Raw genomic sequence first — 27,182 nt, forward strand, 5'->3', positions numbered from 1 at the left:
GAAGCTCAGTGCTGCTACCATGCTCCAGGTTACCACCTTCTCTTAACCTGAACTATTGTATTTGCTTCCTAATATCTTCCCAGATCTGTCCTTAGCCCTCTGCAGAAACTTCTCAGGCAGACCAAGACATTTAAAACCTATGTTGAGTCATGCCATTCCACTGCTCGAAGCCTTCGGGTCAGGGCTGTTCTTCATCTCACTCCAATAAACCTAGCGTCCTATGGCAACGCCCTGCTGCCTCTCTAACTGCATCTTCTCATTCTTTCTCCCCTCCTTCTCCAAACCAGCCACATGTCTTCTGGCAGTTCCTTGAACATACCAGGCGCATCTGCCTAAGGGCTTTGGTGGTGTTCAGTCGCTCAGTTGTGTCCGACTCTTTGCGACCCAATGGACTGCAGCGCACCGGGCTTCCTGGTCCCTCACCATCTTCCAGTGCTTGCTCACACTCATGTCCATTGAGGCAGTGATGCCGTCCAACCATCTCGTCCTCTGTTGTCCCCTTCTGCCTTCAGTCTTTCCCAGCATCAGGGTGTTTTCAGTGAGTCGGCTCTTCACATCTGGTGGCCAAAGGATTGGAGCTTCAGTTTCAGCATCAGTCCTTCCAATGAATATTCAGGATTGATTTCCTTCAGGATTGACTGGTTTGATCTCCTTTGATCATCCAAGGGGCTCTCGAGTCTTCTCCAACACAGTTAAAAAGCATAAATTCTTCAGTGCCCTGCCTTCTTTATGTTCCATTCATAAATCCATGCATGACTACTGGAAGAACTATAGCTCTGACTATACAGACCTTTGTTAGCACAGTAATGTCTCTGCTTTTTAATATATTGTCTAGGTTGATCATAGCTTGTCTTCCAAGGAGTAAGCGTCTTTTAACTTCATGGCTTCAGTCACTGACCTCAGTGATTCTGGAGCCCAAGAAAATAGTGTCTCACTGTTTCCATTGTTTCCCCGTCTGTTTGGCATGAAGGAATGGGACCGGATGCCATGATCTTAGTATTTTGAATGTTGAATTTTAAGCCAGCTTTTTCACTCTCTTCTTTCATCTTCATCAAGAGGCTCTTCTTCGCTTTCTTCCATAAGGGTGGTGTCATCTGCATATCTGAGGTTGTTGATGTTTCTCCCGGCAATCTTGATTCCAAGGCTTTGGTAGGAATAGTCTGTCCCCAGCTACCATTGTGGCTCATTCTCTCAACTCCTTTAGGTCCTTTCTCAGTGGGTGATCTGACCACTTTTTAAAACTGTAACGCACGCCACCCCCTCCCCCCATTCACTGTACCCTTTCTGTGTTTTCTTTTTCTCCACTTATGGCATTCTGTTTACTTCGTTAACTGTCTGCTTCTCCCTTCCTCTCAATGGAATATTAAGTTCCAGGAGGACAAGACTGTTTTCACTTGTATTTTCTGCTGTATCTCTCGCGTCTAGAACTGCGCCTAGCTCAGGAAAGGTACTGAGTGTTGCTTTTGGAAAGAATGAAGTGCTGCTTCTGAGCAGCAACATGGGTTACCATTTGTAAATGGCAAAAATTTCCCCTTGGAATGTAAAACTGCTGTTGCTATTGATCCAGTAATGATTCAGAATATTTTAGTTAGGACAGATCTATGGAAAAGGTACAGCCTAAGACTTCCTTGGTATAGAAAGCTCACCTGTTATAAATTCCTTGTTTACGGTTGCATGCTCTTGTCTTTGGGTTTCGCCAAGTATGTCATGGGGTGCCTTGGGTATCACTAGCCTGTTTTCCGTCTTGCAGGGGTGGTGTCAGTCGTGGAGCTGAAACAAAGCTCAGTGATGCAGCGCCTGCTTATAGGCTGGATGCCCACAGCTATCAGGTGAGTGTCTCTAGCCAGTGAATCAGAGGGCCCAAGAGTGTGAGCTTTTGCCCTGGTCAGCGGCGATTAGTGCTTCCAGTCTGACTCCAAGACAAATAAATGTTACGCTGGAAAGGAGAAGGGTCTATACAACACCGCATTCCATCTATAGTAACCGGACATGAGCCAGACAGAAAGTGTGCTACTGCACACCAGCCTGGAAACTCTTGCTCCTTCCGTTAAGAGTGTATATTTATAATTTTATTTTGTCTCTTAAATTGCAAACTCTAATGATCAGGTAATTGGCACCAATAAAACGCTAATGCTCAGCCTTCCGTTTTCAGAGGTGACCAGGGGCCTTCAGATCGTCCCCTGAGCCTTGCTGTGCATTGTGTCGAGCACAATGCCTTCATCTTTGCTCTGTGTCAAGATCATAAACTACGAATGTGGTCTTACAAGGTAAATGCTACATTGATAGTTACTGTAAGTTAAAATAGGATTGTGAATTGTAGAGAAATTGAAATAAGTCTTGTTTCCTCTCGTAAAGATGATCAGATCTCTTACTTTGAAAATGATGGGCCATTTCCAGATTCAGACAGTTTTGTTTAACTTTATTTTTCATACACTTCTCCCCTAAATTTTTGTATTTTTATTTTGGAAAATTAAGTCTTACAGAAACGTTGACGTGATACCAAGTATACTCTTCACTTCACGACAAATGTGGTTTTGAAACGCAAGTTGAGAGGCTTCTGCTGGTGGTCCAGTGCTCCCAGTGCAGGGGTTGCATGTTTGATCCTTGGTTGGGGAACTAAGATCCCACATGCCACACAGTGTGGTCAAAACCTTTTTTTTTTTTTTTTTAAATAAAAACTTAAAAAAATAAAATGCAAGTTGGTAAAATAGTGTTCAACCTTTGAATACGAAACAGCTAATCATTTTATCTATCAGACCAAAGAAATGTTTTCATCTCAGCCCTTTAAAAAAAAAAACAAAAAAACCTGTAGGGCCCTTCAGCAGATAAATTACATACAGTCCTAGATATGATGGATATGCATTCTTTAAAAAGGGAAGGAGTTTTTTTTCCATCTTGAATGTTCTTTAATATCACTTACTAATTCTTTTCTTGACAGGACCAAATGTGCCTGATGGTGGCTGACATGCTGGAGTTTGTCCCCGTAAATAAAGATCTCCGGCTCACTGCTGGGACTGGACACAAATTGCGACTTGCTTATTCCCCTTCCATGGGACTCTACCTGGGAGTATACCTGCATGCACCAAAGCGAGGACAGGTACGAGACAGATAAGACGCGTATCGAGTTACTCTGTGTGTACTGGCGTGGAGCAGTAGCTGCAGACTCGAGTCTCTTCAGCTCTCACATCAGCCTCTAGATGTATCTTGCAGTGTTTCCACACAAAAAAATGTTTCCACTTTTTGTGCTACTATGTGAATTCAAAGATCTTAAAGGAAAATTCAGGATGAAAGTAGAGAGTTTAAAGGAACGTGGAAGGAAAGTGAAGTGAAAGTCGCTCAGTCGTGTCCGACTCTTTACAACCCCGTGGACTATACAGTCCATGGAATTCTGTAGGCCAGAATACTAGAGTGGGTAGCTTTTCCCTTCTCCAGGGAGCAAACCCAGGTCTCCCACATTGCAGGTGGATTCTTTACCAGCTGAGCCACAGGGGAAGTCCGTGGAAGGAGAAGTTAACCAAAACTAAACAAGAAAGAGCTAGTTTGAAAGCTCTTTCTAAACTAGAAAGAGCTAGTTTCTTCTGAGTGAAGAAAATGGAGTTGTGAACGGGCTGTAGGTGTTATTAAGTGGTGCAGGGGAAGTTAATTTTACGAAATGATTTTGTTCATCATTCAAACATTAGCTGTTGTATGTCGATGAGGTATTTGGGATACAGTACAGTGGTATAATGGTTGTCTGAGGAGGCCTTACAAAAAGCTGAGAAGAGAAGAGAAGCTAAAGGCAAAGGAGAAAAGGAAAGATACAACCATTTGAATGCAGAGTTCCAAAGAATAGCAAGGAGAAATAAGAAAGCCTTCCTCAGTGATCAGTGGAAAGAAATAGAGGAAAACAACAGAATGGGAAAGATTAGAGATCTCTTCAAGATTAGAGATACCAAGGGAGCATTTCATGCAAAGATGGGCACAATAAAGGACAGAAACAGTATGGACCTAACAAAAGCAGAAGATATTAAGAAAAGATGGCAAGAATACACAGAAGAACTGTACAAAAAAGATATTCACGACCAAGATAATCACGATGGTGTGATCACTCACCTAGAGCCAGACATCCTGGAATACAAAGTCAAATGGGCCTTAGGAAGCATCACTACAAACAAAGCTAGTGGAGGTGTTGGAAGAGCTGAGCTATTTCAAATCGTAAAAGATGATGCTATGAAAGTGCTGCATTCAGTATGCCAGCAAATTTGGAAAACTCAGCAGTGGCCACTGGACTGGAAAAGGTCGGTTTTTGTTCCAGTCCCTAAGAAAGGCAATGCCAAAGAATGTTCAAACTACCACACGATTGTACTCATCTCACACGCTAGTAAAGTAATACTGAAAATTCTCCAAGCCAGGCTTCAACAGTACATGAACCATGAAATTCCAGATGTTCAAGCTGGATTTAGAAAAGGCAGAGGAACCAGAGATCAAATTGCCAGCATCCATTGATTCATGGAAAAAGCAAGAGAGTTCCAGAAAAACATCTACTTCTGCTTTATTGACTATACTGAAGCCTTTGATGGTGTGGGTCACAGACTGTGGAAAATTCTTAAAAAGATGGGAATACCAGACCTCCTTACCTGCCTCCTGAGAGATCTGTATGCAGGTCAAGAAGCAACAGTTAGAACTGGACATGGAACAACAGACTGGTTCCAAATAGGAAAAGGAGTACGTCAAGGCTGTATATTGTCACCCTGCTTATTTAACTTCCATGCAGAGTACATCATGAGAAACACTGGGCTGGATGAAGCCCAAGCTGGAATCAGGATTGCTGGGAGAAATATCAGTAACCTCAGATATGCAGATGACACAACCCTTATGGTAGAGAGCAACAAGAACTAAGCCCTGTGGCACAGCCAAATAAATAAATAAATAGATTGTTGGATATTGTGTTTGGCACGGTTCCGGGCCCTTTATGTACATTAACAGCAAATGCCTGGACTGTGTGCTTCCTCTGGACTCACACACCACACATACCATCCATTTAATCCTAGTGACATCCCAGCGAGGTCGGGTTTGTCCTCCTCCCTCCACTGGAGCTCTGATTCCCCATGCTGGGTGCTGATCTGTCTGGGTCCCCTCCTCACTCCCGTTGGGCTCTGGGGTCCCAGTCCATCAGCAAACTCCGGGAGACAGTGAAGGACAGAGGAGCCCAGCGTGCTGCAGTCCATGAGTCAGGCACAACTGAGCGACTAAATGAGGGCGGTCCCACTCCAGGGTGCCCTTTCACGTGGATGCCCTCCACACCCCCTCAGCGCTGACACTGCGCTGGTCCACCCCCGTGCAGTGGACACCCTCCCCGCCTCCTTGGGCTCTAGTCTCCAGCGCGGGCTGTCTCTCTGTGTGGACCCTCCTCGCCCTGCGTGAGTTTCCACCCTGCCCCAGGCTTTCCACATAGGTGGACGCTTCCTCACCCTGCTCATGCTCATCTCCCAAAGCTAGGCTGCTGCCCAATACAGAGACTCTTCTTACCCCCTTGGGTTCTTTTTTTGTTTCATTTTTTACCTTTTTGGCCAAGCTGCCTCGTGTGCGGAATCTTAGTTCCCTGACCAGGGATCAGACCCATGCCCCCTGCATTGGAAGCACAGAGTCTCAACCACTGGACCACAAGAGAAGTCATTTGTCCTTGGGTTCTTGATTCATGCCACCCCCTCCCTAGGCTCAGAAATTTGTTAGAATGGCCCACAGAACTCAGGGAAACACTTACAGTTACTGGTTTATTATACAATAAATGCTGAAGACGTAGGTAGGGCAAGGTCCAGAAGGGTCTCAAGGCATTGAGGCGCACCACCGTCCAGCACATGGATGTGTTCCCCAGCCTGGGCGCTCCCCACATCCCATAGGGATAGGGGTTTTTAAGGAGGCTTCATCTCATAGGCATGATGGATTATGAAGCCAGTGGCCTTTCTTCCCTTTGTAGAAAATAGGGGTCTGGGCTGAAAGTTGCAAGATTCTATTCAGGCTTCCTCTTTCTGGTGACCAGTTGCCATCCTGAAGCTATCCAGCAGTCAGCTCTTGGAGCAAAAGGTGTTCCTGTCACTTAGGAAATGCACAGGGATTTAGGAGTCTGTGCCGGGAACCAGGGTCAAAGACCAGCTACTATAACAAAAGATGCTCCTAGCACCTCTGTCACCACTCAGAAGATTGCAGGTATTTTAGGAGCTCCGTGTCAGGAGCCAGAGACCGACATGTATGTTCATTGCTACGTCGAAGACTCTGATAGCGATTTGTTAACTCTAGATCATACTGAAAAGCATCGCCATCTTAGCAGTATTAAGGTTTCTGCTTCATGAAAATGGGATGCTTTTCCATTTAATGTTTTATAGTTTTCATGATACAGGTTTTGTAGGGGCTTTTTAATTAACTTATTCCTATGTATTTTATTCCTTTTGATACTATTGTAAGTGAAGTTATCTTAATTTCATTTCAGGTTCCTCATTGCAGGTTTATAGAAATATAATTCACTTTTTTATATTGATTTTATATATACTGAACTCTTTTTAGTTCTAGTAGTGTTATAGTGGAATCCTTGGGACTTCCTATTTATAGGACAGCAACATCTGCAAATAAAGATAGTTTTATTACTTCTTTTCCAATTTATGTGCCTTTTCTTTTTTTGTCTTAATTTCCTTGAACAGATCCTCCAGTATAATGTTGGATAGAAGTGACAAGAGTTAACACCCTTGTCTTATTCCCAGTTTAAGAGAGAAAGCTTCGGGTGTTTCACCACTGAGTATGATGTTAGCTGTGTATTTTTTGTGTTGAGGAAGTTCCTGTCTATTCCTAGCTTGTTGAATTTTTATCATGAAAGAGTATTCAGGTTGGTGCCACTGTGACATTAGGAGATCAGTAATTTCACCCACTGTTGCTTTTTTGCATAATCAGTGCAAATATTAACACAATGAAAAGGGCAAATGATGTAGAATTACTGTGAAGAGTTTTGACCTCACTGACCCCCTGAGATTAGTCTTGGGGACCTCTAGGTGTCTGTGGACCACATTTTGAGAATCTCTGCTCTAAAGATTACACTGAGATCGGATGTGTTATTCTAGGATTAGGGTCAAAGTGAGCAGAGCTACTATCTCCTTTGGTTTAAGCATTAAGGTTCTATTAATGAAGCCTAAAATCAGATACACTTCATTTTTAGCAGCCATGTAATGCTGGTGTGCCTGTTCAGAGTATAATGAAGTTGAGGTCTTTTTTTTTTTTCTTTTTCTAAACAAAAGCTGCTCTTCAGAATGTTTTTTTCTCCCTAACCTGCACATTTGAAGTTTGGTGGTGTTTTTTACCGATTTATTTGTTGGTTGTGGTGGGTCTTTGTTGCTGCACTACAGCTTTCTTTTAGTTGGGGTGAGTTGGGGCCATTCTTAGTTTGGACGCGTGGGCTTCTTGTTGTGATGGTGTCTCTTGTTGTGGAGCACAGTCTCTGTTGCTCGGAGGCCTCTAGGATCTTCCTGGACCAGGGATCGAACCGGTGTCCCTTGCATTGCAAAGCAGATTCTTAACCACTGGACCACCAAGGAAGCCCTGTTTGGTCTTTTTAATCTCTGTAGTAGTTTACATCCATTCCTGTTAGTTTCATTTGTTTCTTCTTGGTTTTCTTTTGGTTCTTTGGACACTAATTCTGTTAAGTGCATTAATTTAATCATTCTCAGCATCATGTCCTCAGTGTTATATTATGCCGTATGTATTTCCATCTGGGCTTCCTTGGGCTCAATGGTTAAGAATCCACCTTCAATGCAGGAGACATGGGTTTGATCCTTGGGTTTGGAAGATCCCCTGGAGGAAAAAATGGCAACCTGCTCCAGTATTCTTGCGTGGGAAATCCCATGGACAGAGGAGCCTGGTGGACTATAGTCCATGGGGTCGAAAAAGAGTCAGACAGGACTTAGCCACTACACAATAACAATAATAGTTTCCATCTAGGACACTAATGAAAATCTCAAACAGAAGTGCGGTAGACCTGTGATGTGGTCTGTAGAATGGTCCTGGGCCACAAATTGTTACTAGTTAGCAGTAAAATAAATACAGAAACTGAGAGAACAGAAGCATAAGTGATTTGACTTTGCCACAGACATTCATGGTTTCTGTATGTCATGAAAGTATCTTTCTGAGGGACTTCTCTAGCAGTCCAGTGATATAAGACTCCACGATTCCCCTGCAGAGTGTGCAGGTTCAGTCCCTGCTTGGGGAATTAAGATTCCCACATGCCACCCAGTGGAGCACCACCCCCCTCCCCCCCCCCAAAAAAAAGAAGAAGAATATTAGTCTGGAGCAGGTTAAAAAATGAAAGAAAAAAAAAAGCGTTCCTTTGTTCCTTTACCACAGGTGGTTTGAGAAGCGCTGCACTAGACCAGCATTCTTCCAACTTTTTGGCTGGAAGATACAACAAATAGTTTACATTGCTATCCGGACACCCTTATGTGGCGATGGACATATAACAGAAAAACAGTTTTCATGAAACGTGTTCACCGTGGGTGATCAACTGATAAACTCTCAATCTTTTTTTTTTTCTTAAATGCTGGTTGAGACCTACTAAGTTGATTCATGTCTCAGTAGTGCTTTGAGATATGTAGCTTGTGAAATGTAGCTGGAGGCGGGCATGAATGTGACCACTACATATTTTTCTCATGCTTCGTACAGTCTATTTTTCTCTCAAAGAGAATCACTGTATTTTTTTTAAAGCTTCTTGTGAGCAGTTGCTTATGGTACCAGGATAGAATCTTCATGGCTCTTATTAGTTTATAGTATATTTTCTTTGTCAAAAAATTATTTAAAATAATGTTCATTAAATATTATTTTTGAGTTTGACATCTTTTTTGTTTTGGCAGTAGAGTTAAATATGAAACATGAATTATTTTGTAGGTTTTTGTTTGTAGTGAAGATTGACTCGAGTTGATTTTTACCATGTGTATGTTTTAAATTGTTTTTGGTAAAAGCATTAAAAATAGGTTTCTGACCATAGATTCTACTTCATACCCAAGGATAGCTACCATGGCAGGGGGAAATAGTAAATATCAAGTGTTAGGGAGGATGTGGAGACATTGGAACCCTTGTGCATTACCAGTGGGGATGTAAAATGCTACAGCCACTATGGGGTACAGCTTGGCAACTCTTCAATTTCCGTATGATCAAGCAATTCCTCTTCTGGATATATACCCCAAAGAATTCAAAGTAGGGTCTTGATATTTGTACACCCACGTTCTTAGCAACAATATTCCCAATAGCCACAAAATGAAAGCAACCTAAGTCTCCATCGATGACTGAGTGGATGAACAAGATGTGGTGTTTACATAAAACGGAATATGATTCAACTTTAAGAGGAAAGAAATTCTGACACATGCTGCAGCGTGGGTAAACCTTGAGGATATTGTCCTAAGTGAAAACACAGCCCCTAAAAGACAGGTACCATTATGTAAAAGAGTCAAGATCCTAGAGATAGACGATAGGATGCTGGTTGCCCAGAGCTGGGCAGTGGGAAGGGTCGGGGAGGGGGGAATGGGGGATTTAACGAATACAGGGTTTCTCTTCTGAAAAACAAAAAAAAGTTTTGAAGATTGGTTGCACAAGTATAAATGTACTTAATACTACTAAGCTGTACAGTTAAAAATAGTTAAGTGCTACATATATTTTATCACACATATTTTTTAAAAATAGGTTTTTGAATGCTAATAAGTCTTGCTTGCTTAGAAAAATGGCATGTTGGTTATTTCAAGTATTAACTTAGCAACTTGTTTTTTATCAGTTCTGCGTTTTCCAGTTGGTGAGCGCTGAGAATAACCGCTATAGCCTAGATCACATCTCCTCACTGTTCACTTCTCAGGTAGGTTGAATCATGCTTTGCATATCACACAAGTACCGGAAAGAAGTACTGGCTAATTTACCTGTTGTAATGGGATTGTAATCTTAAAGTGGAATATTTAATGAAACTTCGTCCAAACAAAATTTGATTTGGATTTCACCCGGTTCACATGGCACCATCTTCAGTTTTCATGTTTTTACCTCTCCTGCTTATACAAGTGTAACTCACCATAAAGTAGTACCTTTTCTGTCTTATTTTAACCTCTTTTTGTTTGTTTCCTCCCTACATTTCTTTCCAGGAGACACTGATTGACTTTGCCTTAACCTCCACGGATATCTGGGCCCTGTGGCACGACGCTGAGAACCAGACAGCTGTGAAATACATCAACTTTGAACAGTAGGGGTCCCTCTCCTCTGTCCTCCTACCTTGCCCCAGGCAGAGTCACACTCAGAAAAGAAGGGAGCTCCTTGTGTAGGACACAAGTCAAATGTGTACATTTAAAGGATTCAGCCTTGGGTTTGCCTGTTTTCTGACATACCTTCTATTTCATTTTGCATTCTTACCTTAACGGTTTTAGGACAGAAAAAAGGATTCTTAGAGTTGAAATGACACAGAAAAATATGCATATATACCATCTTTATTGGGAGAGACAGCACATATCCAAAATACTTCTTTTTTGGTTTGTTTTTCAAACAAGCTCTGGGTGGTTTTATTACAGAAAAGTTGTACATGATTGACTTTTTACCAGCCTGTTCTGGCACGACCCGAATCACCTGCACCCGTTCCCCTGCACCCATGACAGCCAGTGTACAAGCTCTCGTATTTTCCACATGCTCTGCCAGTTCTGTGTTAATACCCCTATAGCGATGGAGGCCTGTTCCAGCTAATATGGCCTAGTACTGTACTTCAGATTTCCCCGAGGCTGGGTGCTTGGCAAGGATGGCCAGTTTCGTTTTGCCTTGTCTGATCGTTTTCAGCGTTTGCTCGTACCCCAGCACCTACTTTCCACTTTTCATGACGGGTTGGAGCCTAGAGTTGAGCAACTCCAGCGACTTTTTCACGTTCACCATCTTACTGCCTTACATGCGGGATGCCCCCAGCCAAGGGCAGCCTTCAAAAAGGCTGGGGAGCGAGAAAAGTCCCAAATACTTGTAATCTGCACATTTCCTTTGTTTTAAGCAAAGGCCGTTTCTGATACCCACAACTTCCAAAAGTCACTGCAGTCCCTTTGAGGTCTCAGTGTCCTCACCCTAAGATAAAAAGTAAATTCTATAACAACAGTGCTTCTCAAACTTTGTTTTTTGAACAGGAAACCCTTTTTTTTTCCTCCAAAGACAATGAACTCCAGTATTTAAACAAAACCAATATTTTATGAGTATAAAATTATAACACAATTTAACATGTTGATAATCTCTAATATTAGATATGTTTGGTATATCTGTTATTTTTATTTACATGATATTCATTTTAAGATTTTTAACAGTTACAAACACATTTAAGAACCAGTTTTGAGTCGGACACTTGTGTAATTCCTGAAACGTCTGAAGGATTCCCTGGATCCTATTTTGATGCTCCTAGAACTGCAGTTGACCTTTGAACAGCATGGATTTTGAACTGTGGGGTCCACTCAATACATCGATTTTTTTCATAGTAGTTACGCTAGTACTGTTGGATCTACAGTTGCTTGAATAAGCTGTACCTGGGTTTTTGAGGGTCGGCACCTGTAAACCCCCATGTTGTTCAAGGGTCAACTATAAAGTAATTGTACCCAAGGGGTCCCTCATGAAACCCATATTCTAGATTAGAATTCTAGGAGTGGTCGCCCCCAGGTTGACCCTGAACCACACCTCAGAAAACAGAGCATACTCCTCATAGATGGCATTCAGGCAAAGTGGGTTAAAAAAGCAAAGAATCCAGTGTTGGGTGAGTTTGAAACCTGGTTCTCCAACTTACTAGCTGTGAGATACCCTAAACCTCACTTTCGACATCTTAAAATGAGGGCAGTGTGTCCTTCAAAGAATTATCATAAGGTATAAATGAAGTGTGGGATTCCCTGGTAGCTCAGCTGATAAAGAATTCGCCTTCAATGCAGGAGACCCCAGTTTGACCTGAGTTGGGAATGTCCCCTGGGGAAGGGATAGGCTACCCACTCCAGTATTCTTGGACTTCCCTTTTGGCTCAGATGGTAAAGAATCCACCTGCAATGCGGGAGACCTGGGTTCGATCCCTGGGTTGGGAACATCCCCTGGAGAAGGGAAAGGCTACCCTCTCCAGTATCCTGGCCTGAAGAATCCCCATGGACAGAGGAGCCTGGCAGGCTACAGTTCACGGGGTCACAAAGAGTTGGACACAACTGAGCAACTAAGCACATACATGAAGTATATCCAGAATTACACCTGCAGAAGGTGTAGCGTATGGTAAATGTAGGATGAAAGTTGGCTATTATTTGTAGATTTGTGTCTAGAGTTTTAATTCAGGAAGATGCCTATTAAAAGAAGTAAGAGCACCTCTATAATGCAGACTTTGCTATGAATATGTTTCTCTTTTGGGGACTATTTTAAGTAGAATCGATCGAGCGCTTCCTGGTGTCCAGTGGTTAAGATTCCATGCTGTCGCTGCAGGGTGCACGGGTCCAGTCCCTGGTCAGGGAAATTCCGCATGTTGCCTGTTGCAGCCGGAAAAAAATAGAACTGATCGAACAGTAGTTGCAGAGGTCAGCAGTGGGACCCTTCCTGCCCAGATAGTGCTAACCGCATAAGCTTCATTTTTATTCATCATCTTTACGTAGACCGATGGACTTTTTTCTCTCTCTAGTAACGTTGCAGGTCAGTGGAGTCCAGTTTTTATGCAGCCTCTGCCAGAGGAAGAAATCGTCATCAGAGATGATCAAGACCCCAGAGTAAGCAACACTGAAGTTTTATATAAGGAGATGATTTACCCTGATCATCAGTTTGAGAAGAACCAGTTGTATTAGCAGAACTCTTTAAGCTGCAGATGAAAGAAACCCACCTCAAACTGCCTTAAGCTGAACATATTGGCTTGTGCTGCTGAGAAGTTCAGAGTTACCTGGTTTCAGCCATGGCTGGAATAATGCCTTTAGGGCTTCATCTCTCCTTTGTCTCTATTCTGCTTTCCTCCTTTTTGGGTTTATTGTTGGGCAGGTTTTCTGAACAAGCTTGCGCTTGTTCAGAAAAAAGAGCGTTTCTGTTCTAGGTCATGGAGTTGACCTTGGCCTGGCATGGTCACTCGGATCAGAAGGAATAGAATATTCTGGCTTGGCATGAGAAACATGTCCAGCCTGGACCTTCTTATTGTGGAGGGTGAAGTTCAGTTGGGTGTGGGTATAGGAGGAGTGATTCTTCAGAGAAAGGTAAGGGGCTTGTTAGTAAAAGAAAGGGAAATGGATTCTGGGCAGGCACAGACCATGGGTGTCCACTATACTAACCGTGTGAATAGATGCATAAAAACTAGAAACAAAATAAATTCTGATTGAGGTATATGCTATGAAGAACACAACTTTAAAAGGTAGTGCTGTAGAGAACAAAACAGGCCAGGCTCCCTGTTTTTCAGGGACATCCTCACGGTAAACAGAAGAAAAACTTGATTCTTTACTGTTAAAATGAACTTAAAGATTATGGGCTCTGGGTCTAAGACATTAACTCTTTGTAAGATTGGGAAACCCATTTTGAGTATCTGAAATTGAATATTGCTATATTTTTAATCCCAAGAGTTTATTGGCATTTAACTTTGATCTAGAAGTCAAAATCACATGCTGGTAAAAAAGTTCTTGTTTTTCTCCATTTTGGTCATTTTATAAATGTCGCTCAGAACCTCAGTGGAAGGAAGGAAATTTGAATGAAGGTCAACCAAATTTGCTGCTTATTGGCAAATCTGGTTTATAAAATTTGATCAAAATAATTAGACAATATGAGACTTTCCGTTTTGTTCTCCCTACTTCATGTCCCCACTTGTTAGAGCTTATTGCAGTTTCGCTTGTTTGTTTTTTATATATATAATGCCTGTTCTTATTGGTTCCTTTCCTTTTTATATGTGAACCATAAATGAGGCCTTTTGTGGATGGTGTAGAAACCAGCTTAGTTTAATTGTTCTTTTACTGGTGTTTATGACTAATAACCTAGATAAGAACTCTTCACTTTTAAGATTGGCGTTTGATAAGCTGACCCACTGAAGTGCCCCGTGAGGAACACAGCATTCTCAGTGTAGTACAACCAGTTGGTTCAGAATGCTAGAGGCTTCACTCTCAGTGTGAAAATATATGACTGCTCCGCCCCTCTGCTCTGTGCAGAGGGCAGAATTTCTACGTTCACGTAATAGAAATGCAGACTTTGGTTTTAATGTGTTGGATTCCTCATTCAAATTTTTCCAAATTTTATCTTTTTTAGAATGATGCTAATTCTTGCTTCAATGTTCTAACAGGAGATGTATTTGCAGAGTCTTTTTACACCAGGGCGATTCATTAATGCAGCTTTATGTAAAGCTTTACAGGTCAGTGAAAAAATATTTCGTGTTGATCCAAGACTCTCCTATTGCTATCATTATATAGTTAATGATTACTGTTAATTTTTGTTGTTTTGCACGTACTAACCCCAACATAGTTTTGTGATTGTATATACAGGCGTTTATAAATACTGTTGTAATTTTTTTTTTTTACTGTTCTTTCCATAAGAATATCAAGAGTCCCAGTGTGGAGAGAGGATTAAGGGCACTTTCCCACTGATAGTAAAGGAGAAACTTGCACCTATACCGTTGTAAAAACATACCTTACTACACTGCATATACACTCTATACTAGAAAGAAATTTTAAATGTTTTCTTGGATAGGTTTGCTGGTACAGTTTTTACCCTTTTGTTAGTACAGCAAAGGTCTGACTTGGTTCAGGTTCAAGGAAACTCTAAAAAAAAAAAAATCTAAGCTTCAAAGTTACAGGGTATAAGAGATGCAAGTCACTTAGACTTCATTAAATTGCCACTTAGCTTCATGAATTTGAAATAATCACTCATAGAATTAAAAAATCCCTTAGAATCTCCTGATCTGACCTCCCACACAAAGCAGAAATACATTGTGAGGCTTCTCTGACAGACAGCTAGTCAGCTTCTAGTTGTCTCTGCCTCCAGTGACAAGTATCTCAGCTCCTCCTGTGTGACTTATCGTTCAGAACTGTGCCATCTGAAAGTTTATCCCAGGGTATTCCTGCCAGTCCTGTGGTTAGGACTCGGCACCTTCACTCTTGGGGCCCAGGTTCAGTCCCTGTTTGGGGAACTAAAATCCCACAAGCCACGTGGTACAGCCAAAGAAAAGTGCATCCTGGTATTAGATCAGATTTAATCCTGCATCATTTAGGTGGCATCTTTCTTTGTGAACTTCATAGAACATGGCTCTTTTCTATAAAGCAGCTCTTCAAGTATTTTAAGCGTTTTCCGTGTTATCTTTCTCCAGGCTCAGTACACCCAGTCCTTTAACTTGCTCCCAGGTGATGTGGTTTCCAGATCCTTGACTTCTCTTCTGGGTACATTCTTGAATATCTGGCTGTTCTGTGTTTTCTTTTTTCTAATAAAACTCCAGGATGACACAATCACTTACTTCTAAGGCATTATTTCTTTCATCTCATCAGCGCTTCTTGTTAACAGTAATCAGTGTACGATTTCTCATGGTGTCTCTTGCAGACTGAGATCCTGAATAATCAGTAAGGCACCGATCACGAGCTTTACTTTAGGAGAGTCTTTCCCAGTAGAGTGACCTACCTCCAGCACTACTCTCGCTCACCTTTGCGCCTGTCAGGATGTATATTATTTGGCATCATCTTCCTTCCAGCTGAACAGTAGATGTTATGTTTCCTTTTGTTTTTTGTAATGACCCAAATATACCTTATTATAATTCTTGCAGGCTCATGAGTTTTTATAGTTCTTCCTGGACTATATAAACTATTTCAACTTGCTGTGATCTCACAATTAGAAGTTATTTGCACACTGTTAAGAGTAAATGTGTTATTTCAGACATGTCCAGTGTCTATTGTATTGTTATATATTGCCTCAGCGTCCTCTGGAGTATTTTTCATTTAGTTTTTAGTATTATGTGGCACTCTGAAGTGTCTCTTTGTGTCTCTTTTCAGATTTTCTGTCGAGGAACTGAGAGGAATTTAGATCTTTCCTGGACGGAACTAAAGAAAGAAGTTACTTTAGCTGTTGAAAGTGAGGTGAGGTTTGATTAAAGAAAGAAAGACAATTTCTTTCATCTCACTGTGGGGCAGATTGGTACCAAGAAATTGTTCAAATTGTTCATTGGACCTTGTTGTAAGAAATGTAAAATTCTAGACCTTTTAATTAAAGAATTAGATACATATTTACAGAGTCTATGGCATATATACTTTCCTATAGTTTAAGGAATATTCACTTCCCTATAGTTTAATAAAATGATAAACATTTATGTTTGGTGGAAGAAAATATCCCAAATGGTATCAAGAGTTTCTTTTTTCTTTTTTTTCTTCTTTCCCAGCTCCAAGGAAGTGTAACAGAGTATGAATTCTCCCAGGAAGAGTTCCGAAGTTTACAGCAGGAATTCTGGTGCAAGTTCTATGCCTGCTGTCTTCAGTATCAGGAAGCCCTTTCCCATCCTCTTGCCCTGCATTTGAACCCACACACAAACATGGTGTGCCTGTTGAAGAAAGTAAGAGAGCGGAAACGCACGGAAGAACTCCTGTAGGCTGTTCAGTGGGTCTTTCAGAGTGCAGTGTCTGTTGTATACTGTAGTTAGCTTTTAGGACTTTGGTGGGTTTTCTCTGGGCGGGGGGAGGGCAACCTCAGAATTATGGTTAATTTGTGTTTAAATAGTCTTCTGCAGTATTTACACTTTTCTGCATCTTGTTCACCTGTTACATTGAAATGATTCCTAATTTGAAAGTTATGAGAATAGCACAAAGCACTTCTAAATCCCCTTCACCCAGATTCACCATTTATTAACTTTCATTTGCTTTTCCTCTTGAGCCACTTGAGAGTTAGTTGTAAATATCATGCCCCTTGGTCCTGACACATTTTAGCATGTATCTAAGCACAGCAGCATTCTTTCATAACTGCAGCACAATTTAAAGATCAGGCAGTTTGATATTGGTTTATATTCAGATTTTACTAGTTGTGCCTAGAATTTTTCTTCCTTGATCTAGGATCCAATTCAAGGTCTTGCATATATTGAGTTGTCATATTTCTTTACTTAATCTCTAACTGTTGTCAGCCTTTCTCTGTCTTTCATGACACTAACTTTTTAAACTATTTATTTATTTATTTGGCTGCATCTGGTCTTAGGTGCATCCTGTAGTGTCTTTCGTTGCCACGTGCGTACTCCCTAGAAGTGGTGAGAGGGCTTAGTTGCTCCAGGCCATGTGGGATCTTAGTTCTCCGGCCAGGAATCAAGCCCTCGTGCCCTGCATTGCAAGGCAGATTCTTAAGGGAAGTCCTGACGTTGATCCTCTTTGAAGGTTACACCTGTTATTTGGTAGAGTGTCCTTCAGTTTGGATTTGTCTGGGGTCTCCTCATGATAAGATTCAGGTCTCAACTATTCTATACCTTTAAACACTGAAAAAAATAATATATTTTTTGTATTTGCAGGGGTACCTGTCTTTCCTTGTGCCTTCTTCCTTAGTGGATCATTTGTATCTCCTCCCTGATGATAATCTTTTGACAGAGGATGAGACAACCATATCTGATGGTAAGAGTGATTATTATGTCCACATTCAGGCTCCTTTCTCCATAAGCCCTATACTTTCATTCAAACAGATACAAAAAACATCGACGGCCACTGTGACCTTTCCTGGTCAGTGTACCTCATTGTACATTAAAAAAAAAAAACTGAAGAGGCCTAAGCATCTCCAAGACTTCAGATAGCTACCTGTCATGTATTCTTAATATTTTTTTAGTATAATATTAACTAGCAGCTCTTCATTGACCTGAGACGTGAATGTCACCTTCCTCTTACAGACGTGGATGTTGCTCGGGATGTCATGTGTCTTATAAAATGCCTCCGGCTGATTGGAGAGTCAGTAACTATGGATATGTCAGTAATGATGGAAATGAGCTGTTACAGCCTACAGTCTCCAGAAAAGGCTGCAGAACAGATTCTGGAAGATTTGATCACTATTGATGTGTAAGGAGAATTTAGGGTAAAGTCCATTTCCTAATGGAAATTTAGCAAATCTTAGTGTCAGTATCAGGTTTGAATGTAATTCAGATATGTACAAAGTAGTGGCTTAAAGTGAGTTGTCATGATTCTAAGTAGCTGTTTTCAGCTTTTAAACAGAAAATCTAACACATGGATTCAAGTCTGGAAACAAGACTCATGAATTATAGTCTAGCTGTTAACTATGAAGTGAAGTCGCTCAGTCGTGTCTGACTCTTTGCGACCCCATGGACTATAGCCTGCCAGGCTCCTCTGTCCATGGAATTTTCCAGGCAAGAAAACTGGAGTGGGTTGCCATTTCCTTCTCCAGGGGATCTTCCCAACCCAGGGATCGAACCTCAGTCTCCCGCATTGTAGGCAGATGCTTTTACCATCTGAGCCACCAGGGAACTGAGCTGTAAATTCTAAAATGTAAACATATTTTCCTCTAATACATTTTGTCTGTCATTTCTGGAAAAAAATGAAAGACAATTTGCTACATGGCATGAAAGTATCTTATATACCAGAGTGATTACTTCACTCCTGTATTACATGGCTGGTTTTCCTGTTTCATAGAGCATTTACCTTACAGGGGCGTAAAGAGTCTATCATATACATTCTCAGAAGTAATGGGTTTCTAACTTCCTTACAGAGACAATGTGATGGAGGATATTTGTAGTAAACTGCAGGAGATTAGGAACCCAATCCATGCCATCGGACTTCTGATACGGGAAATGGATTATGAAACAGAAGTAGAAATGGAAAAGGGATTCAGTCCAGGTAAATGACAAAGTAACAGATATACCTTTTGATTTAGAGAAAACAGTAATACAGTTAAATTTTTTTAATTATTATTATTTTTTAATTTACAGCTCAGCCTTTGAATATTCGAATGAATCTTTCTCAGCTCTACGGTAGTAGCACGTCAGGGCATATTGTTTGCCGAAGTGTGTGTAAAATTGCCAGCACGCGCTTCCTCATCTGCCGAGACCTTTTGATCTTACAGCAGCTACTAATGAGGCTAGGAGATGCCGTAAGTACTACTTGAGGGAAAGCTTGTCAAATCTGAAACCTGGTCTTGACCTGCAGGCACGTGGCAGAGCATCAGCTCCGAGAGCACAGAGACATGTGTCTTTGTTTACTGCTCTGTCCCACGTGCTTGGCCCTTCGGGGGTCCTCTGTGAATGCATGCTGATTTAAGAATGAGAGAGCCTAAATTGCAGATTAAGAATGTATATGGGGGAAAAAAAAAAGAATGTATATGAAGCAGGTTGTTTTACTCTTAACCTTTGTGTATATGATGGTGGGATAATTTTCTAGGATGCTCTCCCAAAATGTAGTATTAGTACAGCTCTGGATGTGATCACAGAGTACCATTTAGGACGGAGGAGAGAGGAAGAAAGAGAAAAAGAGCTTCTCTATTTCTCCAGTGCAGGATTTTCCCTAAGCCGTTTTGAAATTGTAGAGTTGGTTTTGGGGTCCTCCCAGCTCCATTCTGTACCTCCCTTCCCATCCTCGCCTTTTAGCCACCAGACTTCTGTTGCCAGACTGCTGTCCTTGTCTCTCCCCCTCCTCCCCACCTTGAATGTTTCACATTCCAAAGTTAACCTTTCTGCCCACCATCAGAAGACCCATTTATGTCACTCATCTGAGCCTGACAAGGAAGTAATCTGATTAAACTAATTCATATTAATATATAAATAAACTGAAAGCCCTTTGAAGCTCCTGGGGGTGTTTATACTTTTTAAATCAGAATTCATTAACTCAAGTACATGGCTAATGGCAGAATTTCAGGTAAAAGATAAGGAGAAAACATTCTGGAAGATGATTGGTTTAGGACCACCAAGGAGAAGCAGGACCCTTTCCTGAAAGTTGTCTGTCTGTCTGCCTCACAGCTCATGGGATCTTAGTTACTTGACCAGGGATTGAACCCAGGCTTTGGCAGTGAAAGCCCAAGTCCCAGCCACTGGACCACCATGGAGTTCCCTTTGTGGTTTTGTTTTTTGAGTCTGTTGTATTTTAATATTTATTTATTTGGCTGCATCCAGTCATAGCAGGTACCTGTGGGGTCTGTTCCCTGATCAGGGATTGAACCCATGCCCCTAAAGTAGAAGCGTGGAGTCTTAACCACCAGGCCAACAGAGAGTCCCAAAGTGACACACGTTTTTAAGGCTACTGATATTCTTGTCGAGCTTTCCTCTAATGCTCGTATTTATTTTTACCCCAAACCAGAAGATTAAGAAATGTCTTAGATTTCCCTGTTCCTCTTCTTGAGTCCTGAACCTACAAATTTGGTGCACGTTAAGCAGTCTGTTACTATTTTCTTTTTCGCCATCAGCTCCTGTGACCTGGTGAGCTGTTTTTTTATTATTTTGTACTGTTAAGTGGGTAGATCCTTTTGCTGCCTGCTACCCCAAAATGTAATGGGTGTGTTGCTTTTATGTATGCCCTGTGTAACTGTGTTTGTTATTTTACTGCCACCTGAACCTAAGGGTTATCGTTACTAAATGCTATTTCCTGTCTCACCCACCCACCCATGACATATAGGTAATCTTGGGAGCTGGCCAGCTCTTTCAAGCCCAGCAAGACCTACTGCATCGAACAGCTCCCCTACTCTTATCTTATTACCTCATAAAGTGGGGAAGTCAATGCTTGGCAACTGATGTTCCAGTTGATACATTGTGAGTTTCAGTGTTCTGCTTATTTTAAAAATAAATTGTGAGCTTAATGATTCTTTTCCATTGTCTGATAGAAAAGCAAATTAAATATTATGCTGTAGCATGACATGCCTTTAAAATTCAGAGCTTTCAGATAACTCCATTTTCTAAAGGTTAAAGGCAAGTTATAAGAATGAAAATAATATAAAAAAAAGAATGAAAGCAATAAATATGCATTATTATATGTGTGCATGAATGATGTGAAGACAAATGCTGTGGAAAGCAACAGAAGACGCGGGCAGCGTGCCTGTGACTCGGGAGCTCCGCCCGGGGCTGGGACAGCCCGGGTGGGGGGAGGGCGGCAGGCGCGGGAGGGCGGCAGGCGCGGGAGGGCGGCAGGCGCGGGAGGGCGGCAGGCGCGGGAGGGCGGCAGGCGCGGGAGGGCGGCAGGCGCGGGAGGGCGGCAGGCGCGGGAGGGCGGCAGGCGCGGGAGGGCGGCAGGCGCGGGAGGGCGGCAGGCGCGGGAGGGCGGCAGGCGCGGGAGGGCGGGCCGTTTCTTCACCTGTGGCTGCTTCACGTTGACGCGGCAGAAACCAGTGCAATATTGTAACAATTATCCTTCAGTTAAAGATAAATAAATATTTTTTTTAAGTTGAGGTCACAGAGAAAGTTAGGCCACACACGAACATATGCTAATTATCAAGAGAAGACTGAGAGTCTTTATAACCAAAGTAAGAAAGAAAATTTAATGTGTACCTAAAAGACTGACGTTTCAGTTAGATAAGCCACTTTGTTTTCTGGCAAGGGAAGGCTTTTCACAGCATGGAGGCCTAAGAAGTTTCTGCTCTGGCTTTTCCTTGAAGGATCACTGGGTGACATGATGGGAAACAGTCTAAACCATAGGTCATTTTCCAGATACTTTTGTGCTTTCAGTGGAGCTTTCATGTGTAATTTGTTAGTGAAATTGACAGTGTTTTAATCGGCTAACTTCCTGAAGTAATGTTGTCATAGGAAATTTTATTGAGCTTTTTTGTTTTTTTCTCCCTTCCTCACAGGGAGTCTAATCTTCAACATTTATCAGTACTGGAACTGACTGACTCTGGTGCTTTAACGGCAAATAAGTTTGGTAAGGATTGGACTGTGTATGCATTTGATTTTAAGTTTGGCATTTATTGCGTGTTCATTAAGGTGGTCTTTTGCCACCTTTGCTTTAGAAAAGGTGCCTCGGCTGTGCTTTTGGTTTGAGAGGGTGTGAGCAAGCTGTGTCCTGAGACCTCTCTGGTTGTGACAAGTAGTATCAGATCAGACTGAAATGAAGGGTGTTGCCTATGTATATGCGCACATGTGTGTTCTCAGTCGTGTCCGACACCCTGTGACCCCCAGGCTCCTCTGTCCATGGGATTTCCCAGGCAAGAATATTAGAGTAGGTTGTCATTCCCGTCTCCGGGGGATCTTCCCAACCCAGGGACTGAATCCATCTCTCTGGTATTGGCAGGCAGATTCTCTACCACTGAGCCACCTGCGAAGGCATGTATATATGTATGTACACACACCCCCGCATATACATGTGTACAACTGCTTTTCTGTTGTATACTGATACTCCAGTGATTAATCATTTTTTAAATTTACTAAGTTCATATAGCTTTTGTAATCTTGTCTTCAACAACAAATATTCAAAAGGAGTCCTCTCTCATGCTTGAGAACCATTCTGGAGAATTTATTTGTGTTTTGGTATAAAATTTAGACTCTTAGGACTATGTTTATTGGAAACACTTCGAGAGGAATGGCATGACTGTCATGTTTATTTAGTGGCTTTTTTATTGCATTTATGTAGTGCTTCATAGTTTACAGATTGCTTTTATTTATATTGCCATTGATTATACCAGTGATGCATTTTATGTTTTTAATTAATAAATGCTCTCTGTGACAGGTGTAAAATGAATTGGGAGGCTGTCTTAACTGAAAATTGATGCTACTGTCACAAGTTGGTGACTGTTAAAACTTTTTATTTTTAAGTATCTAGCCCTCAGACAATTGTGGAATTATTCTTCCAAGAAGTTGCAAGAAAACACATTATATCTCATCTGTTCTCTCAACCAAAGGCACCTCTAAGCCAAACTGGATTGAACTGGCCAGAGATGATCACTGCAGTTACCAGTTATTTATTGCAGCTCTTGTATCCTTTGATTTAAAAGCTAATTAAAGGTTTTTTTTTCTATCCAAATAGTCTAAGATTCAGGAATATTCTGCCTGTATAATGAAAAATTTTAATGAGGTTGGATGTTTACCCCCTCATCCCAATAAGAAATGATAGTTATTTTCAGGTATCCCCCCCTTTTTTTTTTTTTAATTTGTTTTTTTGCTCAGGGGTTGAGCCAGATTTTATTGGTGCACACACAGTTAATACCCAGATTGCTTTTAAAACATACATTTATCAAATATTTATTGAATGGTTTTGTATGCCAAGCCCTGTGTTAGGTACTGAGTATCCATTGGCATAGTATGCTTGGGCAATATACTAGCTGAAATTAGAAGCGAGCGCCAAGAGGTGAGACACCTGCTCTAGTTCTTTGTTGGTTGCTCTAATGCAGGTGATTAGGCTCCTAGTCTATAACCTTTCCACTGTGCTTAATATTAAAGTTACATAGTTATGTGGGAAGAACATGTGTTATACCACCTTGTCTTTACCTTCTTTTTAAAAACTAAGCCATTTCGTGGAGTTTGGGTGCCCAGTGTGTGTATTTAAGCTTTACCAAAGCAGTAAATACTCTCCTTAACCAATGACTAGGTGGCCTAGCAATCCTGGTTGTCTCTTTCTAGAATGTTTGATGGGAAATTGTCAGTATGTACAATTGCAGGTGAGTACCGTTGAACATTTCAGGACAGTTAGTCTTGTAAAGAAGGGGATTTCTAGAACTTTTTTCTTTGTAAATGTTTTCTGCATTTTAATTGGGCTGATAAGACCCACAGTAATTTACACTGGATTACACGGAAACATACACCAGAGAGATTTTCTTTACTTCATTCTTGGCAGTATGATTCCTAACACAGTGTTTTATAAAGTACTGTTTTTGTTAATTCTCTCTATTGGGTTCTCTTTATAGAAAGAAAATGTATCATTGTCTTCATATAACTCCTTCACTGGAATCTAGTCAGTTGAGCCAGTAAATACCAAAAGTTGGAGATTGCCAAGATGGAAAGTGTGCGTTTGTTTTCATGAGATAGTGTTATTAGAGTCCCGTTTGCTTTCTTAGAGTGTCTAATAACTTATTAATAGTTTAAGAATGGATTAACAGGATTTGGTTTTAACCTCCAGATGCTTTCTGAAAATACAGCTTTTGTGTCAAATGACCACTATCTTCTCTCCCTCTGAAGAACATGGAAATGAATATCTCCTTAAGGGATATTTATCCTCGAATCAGAAACCATCTTTTTTGCCTTTAAGGATTATATTCAGTTGCTGCATCCCTGGTGTCAAGTCAACGTTGGTTCCTGCAGATTTATGCTGGGACGGTGTTACCTGGTTACGGGAGAGGGACAGAAGGTAAACTGCATCTGAAAGATGAGCAAACTTTAGAACAAGGAGGACACTCAGTTTCCATCTCAGGGAGGGGATTGGAGGCATAGAATCCCCCAGATAAGGTTAAAGAAGACTAACAGTGCCAGCAAGGGGCATGATCTACCCGTGGGGACCGTTTAGCTTCATGTACTTTACAGATTATTTAGGACACAAGAAAATATGAAGAAAAATACTTTAAAACCCTCCTGCCCCTGTGCAGTGCTTTTAAGGATACATTTTTGTGACTAAAATATTTCTTAGATACATTGTTGTTTTTTTGGGTTTTTTTTAATACTACAAATATGAATTTTTTTTTAATTTAATTTTATTGTTTAACTTTACAATATTGTATTGGTTTTGCCATATATCGAAGTGAATCCGCCACAGGTATACACGTGTTCCCCATCCTGAACCCTCCTCCCTCCTCCCTCCCCATCCCTCTGGGTCATCCCAGTGCACCAGCCCCAAGCATCCAGTATCGTGCATCGAACCTGGACTGGCTACTCGTTTCATATATGATATTATACATGTTTCAATGCCATTCTCCCAAATCATCCCACCCTCTCCCTCTCCCACAGAGTCCAAAAGACTGTTCTATACATCAGTGTCTCTTTTGCTGTCTCGTATACAGGGTTATTGTTACCATCTTTCTAAATTCCATATATATGCGTTAGTATACTGTATTGGTGTAGATACATTGTTTTTATAGCATGTTTTTTTATGCTGTTTTTTTTTCCCATTATGGTAGTTTACATTTCTGATTTTTTCCCTGACATCCTGTTTTGTAAACTTGCAGACATAAAAGTCCCAAGACTTTGATACTAAATCCCCCACTCAGATGCTACAAAAATTAGCATGGTGCTATAGTTGCTGTATTACAGGTATCCATCAGGTATCTTCTTAAAGTTTGCTTTGTAATTAGCAACATTTAAGTTAAAAAGTTAGATAAGTTAAAATATTAAATAATGCATCAGAGAGAATTTAGATACAACAAACAGTAAATACAGTCATTTACTTACCTAATAATTACTTAAATAATTTTCTTTCTTTTTTCCGGCTTTTCTCGGTACAAGAACTCTTGGCTCATAGTATCTGGAAGTGGAACAATCTATTATAAGTCATTTTATATCCTTCTATTCCTCCAGGCTCTGGAGTGTTTCTGCCAGGCAGCATCCGAAGTGGGCAAAGAGGAATTCTTAGATCGCTTGATCCGTTCCGAGGATGGAGAGATTGTGTCCACCCCCCGGCTGCAGTATTATGATAAGGTTCTGGCATGGTTTGGTCCTTCTTACACCACACTGGGTAAAAATGTAATAGAGGCAGGGAGGCAGATAAATGAGAGTTTGGGGTTAACATACACACTTAAAATATATAAAATAGGTAGACAGTGAAAGTGAAGTCGCTCAGTCATGTCCAACACTTTGCGACCCCATGGACTGTAGCCTACCAGGCTTCTCAGTCCATGGGATTTTCTGAGGAACTGTACTCAATGTCTCAGTTTTGACTCCACTGGGTCTTTGTAGCCGCTCATAGGCTTTCTCCAGCTGCATGGAGCGGTGGCCCCTCTACTTGCGGTGCTCGGCCTTCTCACCGCAGTGGCTTCTCTTGGAGGCGCAGGCTCAATGGTTGTGCCTCATGAGCTTAGTTGCATGTGGGATCTTCCTGGGCCAGGGATCGAATCTGTCTTCTGCATTGGCAGGTGGACTCTTAAGCACTGGATCCCCAGGGAAGCCAAAACATGAAATAAATTGTATTCCAATCTGAAGTACTGTTATATTTCTCCCTAGGTTTTGCGTCTGCTGGATGTCGTAGGTTTGCCTGAACTGGTTATTCAGTTGGCCACATCAGCAATAACTGAAGCAGGTGATGACTGGAAAAGTCAGGTGAGGACTAACTGTATTCTGTTTATTACCCTGGAGCTTTATCATGGGTACGGTGTTTTAATTTCTGTTCTTTTTTCCCCTGTATTTGATACTTAGGCCACTTTAAGGACATGCATTTTCAAACATCATTTGGATTTAGGTCACAATAGCCAAGCCTATGAAGCATTAACCCAAATTCCTGATTCCAGCAGGTAATCAAACCCACAGTCTTACTTAGAGGAGGCATTTTACCAGCCCTGTGTAATCCACAAGGAAAATGTACACTCGTATCCCTTTCTTTCCTTCTAGGCAGTTGGATTGTCTGCGGCAGCTGGTGGTAGTTCTTTGTGAACGTTCCCAACTTCAGGATCTTGTGGAGTTTCCCTATGTGAATCTGCATAATGAGGTCATCTTATTTATCCACTGATGGCTGGACGCAGTTCTGGTGGTTGTCGTGATGGCTGCTAACGTTGATATCTGACTGCTTCCCCTCCTTTAGGTGGTGGGAATAATTGAATCCCGGGCAAGAGCTGTGGACCTTATGACTCACAATTACTATGAGCTTCTGTATGCCTTTCACATCTATCGTCACAATTACCGGAAGGGTGAGCACTTGAAGCGTGTCGTCTCTGTGGGAGGCAGCCTCATCAGTGGTTTTTCATGCTTTACAAAAAAATATTATCTGTTTGACTTACATAATTTTTACCTTACTTTTACCACTGGACAAGTGTTCTCTACAAGCATTTGGGGAATTTATATTTAAGTTCAAGATTTGCTTCACCTCTTTGTAGATTACCTGTTAATCTTAAAGATAGACACTTCTCTGCCAGAATTCCCTGGCAGTCCAGTGGTTATTAGGACTCCATGCTTTTACTGCAAAGGGCCTGGGTTTAATCCCTGGTCAGGGAACTAAGATCCCCATAAGCTGGTTGGTGCAGCCAAAAAAGATATATATTTCTCCCATTTTAGAACATTCCTGAAGCTTTTCCATTGAGATGGTGTTCTATGTGTATCTTTCATCTAATTTTAAAAGCAACTTTATTTCACTAAAGGCACTTTGAATTTTTGTGGCTGGTTTTTTGGGTTTTTTGGGGGTTTT

At 41.3% G+C, this 27,182-nt stretch overlaps 1 protein-coding gene and 1 pseudogene across 2 annotated transcripts in view; one reads left to right on the plus strand and one right to left on the minus strand.

The window, feature by feature from the left end:
• The window catches only part of NUP160 (nucleoporin 160), a 44,324-nt gene that overhangs the window by 5,983 nt on the left and 11,159 nt on the right, over positions 1-27,182 (plus strand). For both annotated transcript variants that reach the window (XM_044929114.1, XM_006057401.3), the window contains exons 5-27: positions 1,751-1,829; positions 2,153-2,267; positions 2,939-3,097; positions 9,782-9,859; positions 10,137-10,234; positions 12,653-12,737; positions 14,276-14,344; positions 15,969-16,052; positions 16,352-16,522; positions 17,459-17,558; positions 17,828-17,993; positions 18,658-18,785; positions 18,878-19,038; positions 20,553-20,686; positions 21,718-21,788; positions 22,679-22,838; positions 23,451-23,520; positions 24,108-24,206; positions 25,367-25,486; positions 26,009-26,104; positions 26,201-26,295; positions 26,393-26,489; positions 26,583-26,688. In XM_044929114.1, coding sequence (XP_044785049.1) covers positions 1,751-1,829; positions 2,153-2,267; positions 2,939-3,097; positions 9,782-9,859; positions 10,137-10,234; positions 12,653-12,737; positions 14,276-14,344; positions 15,969-16,052; positions 16,352-16,522; positions 17,459-17,558; positions 17,828-17,993; positions 18,658-18,785; positions 18,878-19,038; positions 20,553-20,686; positions 21,718-21,788; positions 22,679-22,838; positions 23,451-23,520; positions 24,108-24,206; positions 25,367-25,486; positions 26,009-26,104; positions 26,201-26,295; positions 26,393-26,489; positions 26,583-26,688 — 2,541 coding nt within the window. The remainder of the gene's footprint in view (positions 1-1,750; positions 1,830-2,152; positions 2,268-2,938; positions 3,098-9,781; positions 9,860-10,136; positions 10,235-12,652; positions 12,738-14,275; positions 14,345-15,968; positions 16,053-16,351; positions 16,523-17,458; positions 17,559-17,827; positions 17,994-18,657; positions 18,786-18,877; positions 19,039-20,552; positions 20,687-21,717; positions 21,789-22,678; positions 22,839-23,450; positions 23,521-24,107; positions 24,207-25,366; positions 25,487-26,008; positions 26,105-26,200; positions 26,296-26,392; positions 26,490-26,582; positions 26,689-27,182) is intronic.
• On the minus strand, positions 10,398-10,908 carry LOC112579566 (annotated as a pseudogene).

Source organism: Bubalus bubalis, chromosome 16 (genome assembly GCF_019923935.1).
Source record: "Bubalus bubalis isolate 160015118507 breed Murrah chromosome 16, NDDB_SH_1, whole genome shotgun sequence".
NCBI classification, from domain to species: Eukaryota; Metazoa; Chordata; class Mammalia; order Artiodactyla; family Bovidae; genus Bubalus; species Bubalus bubalis.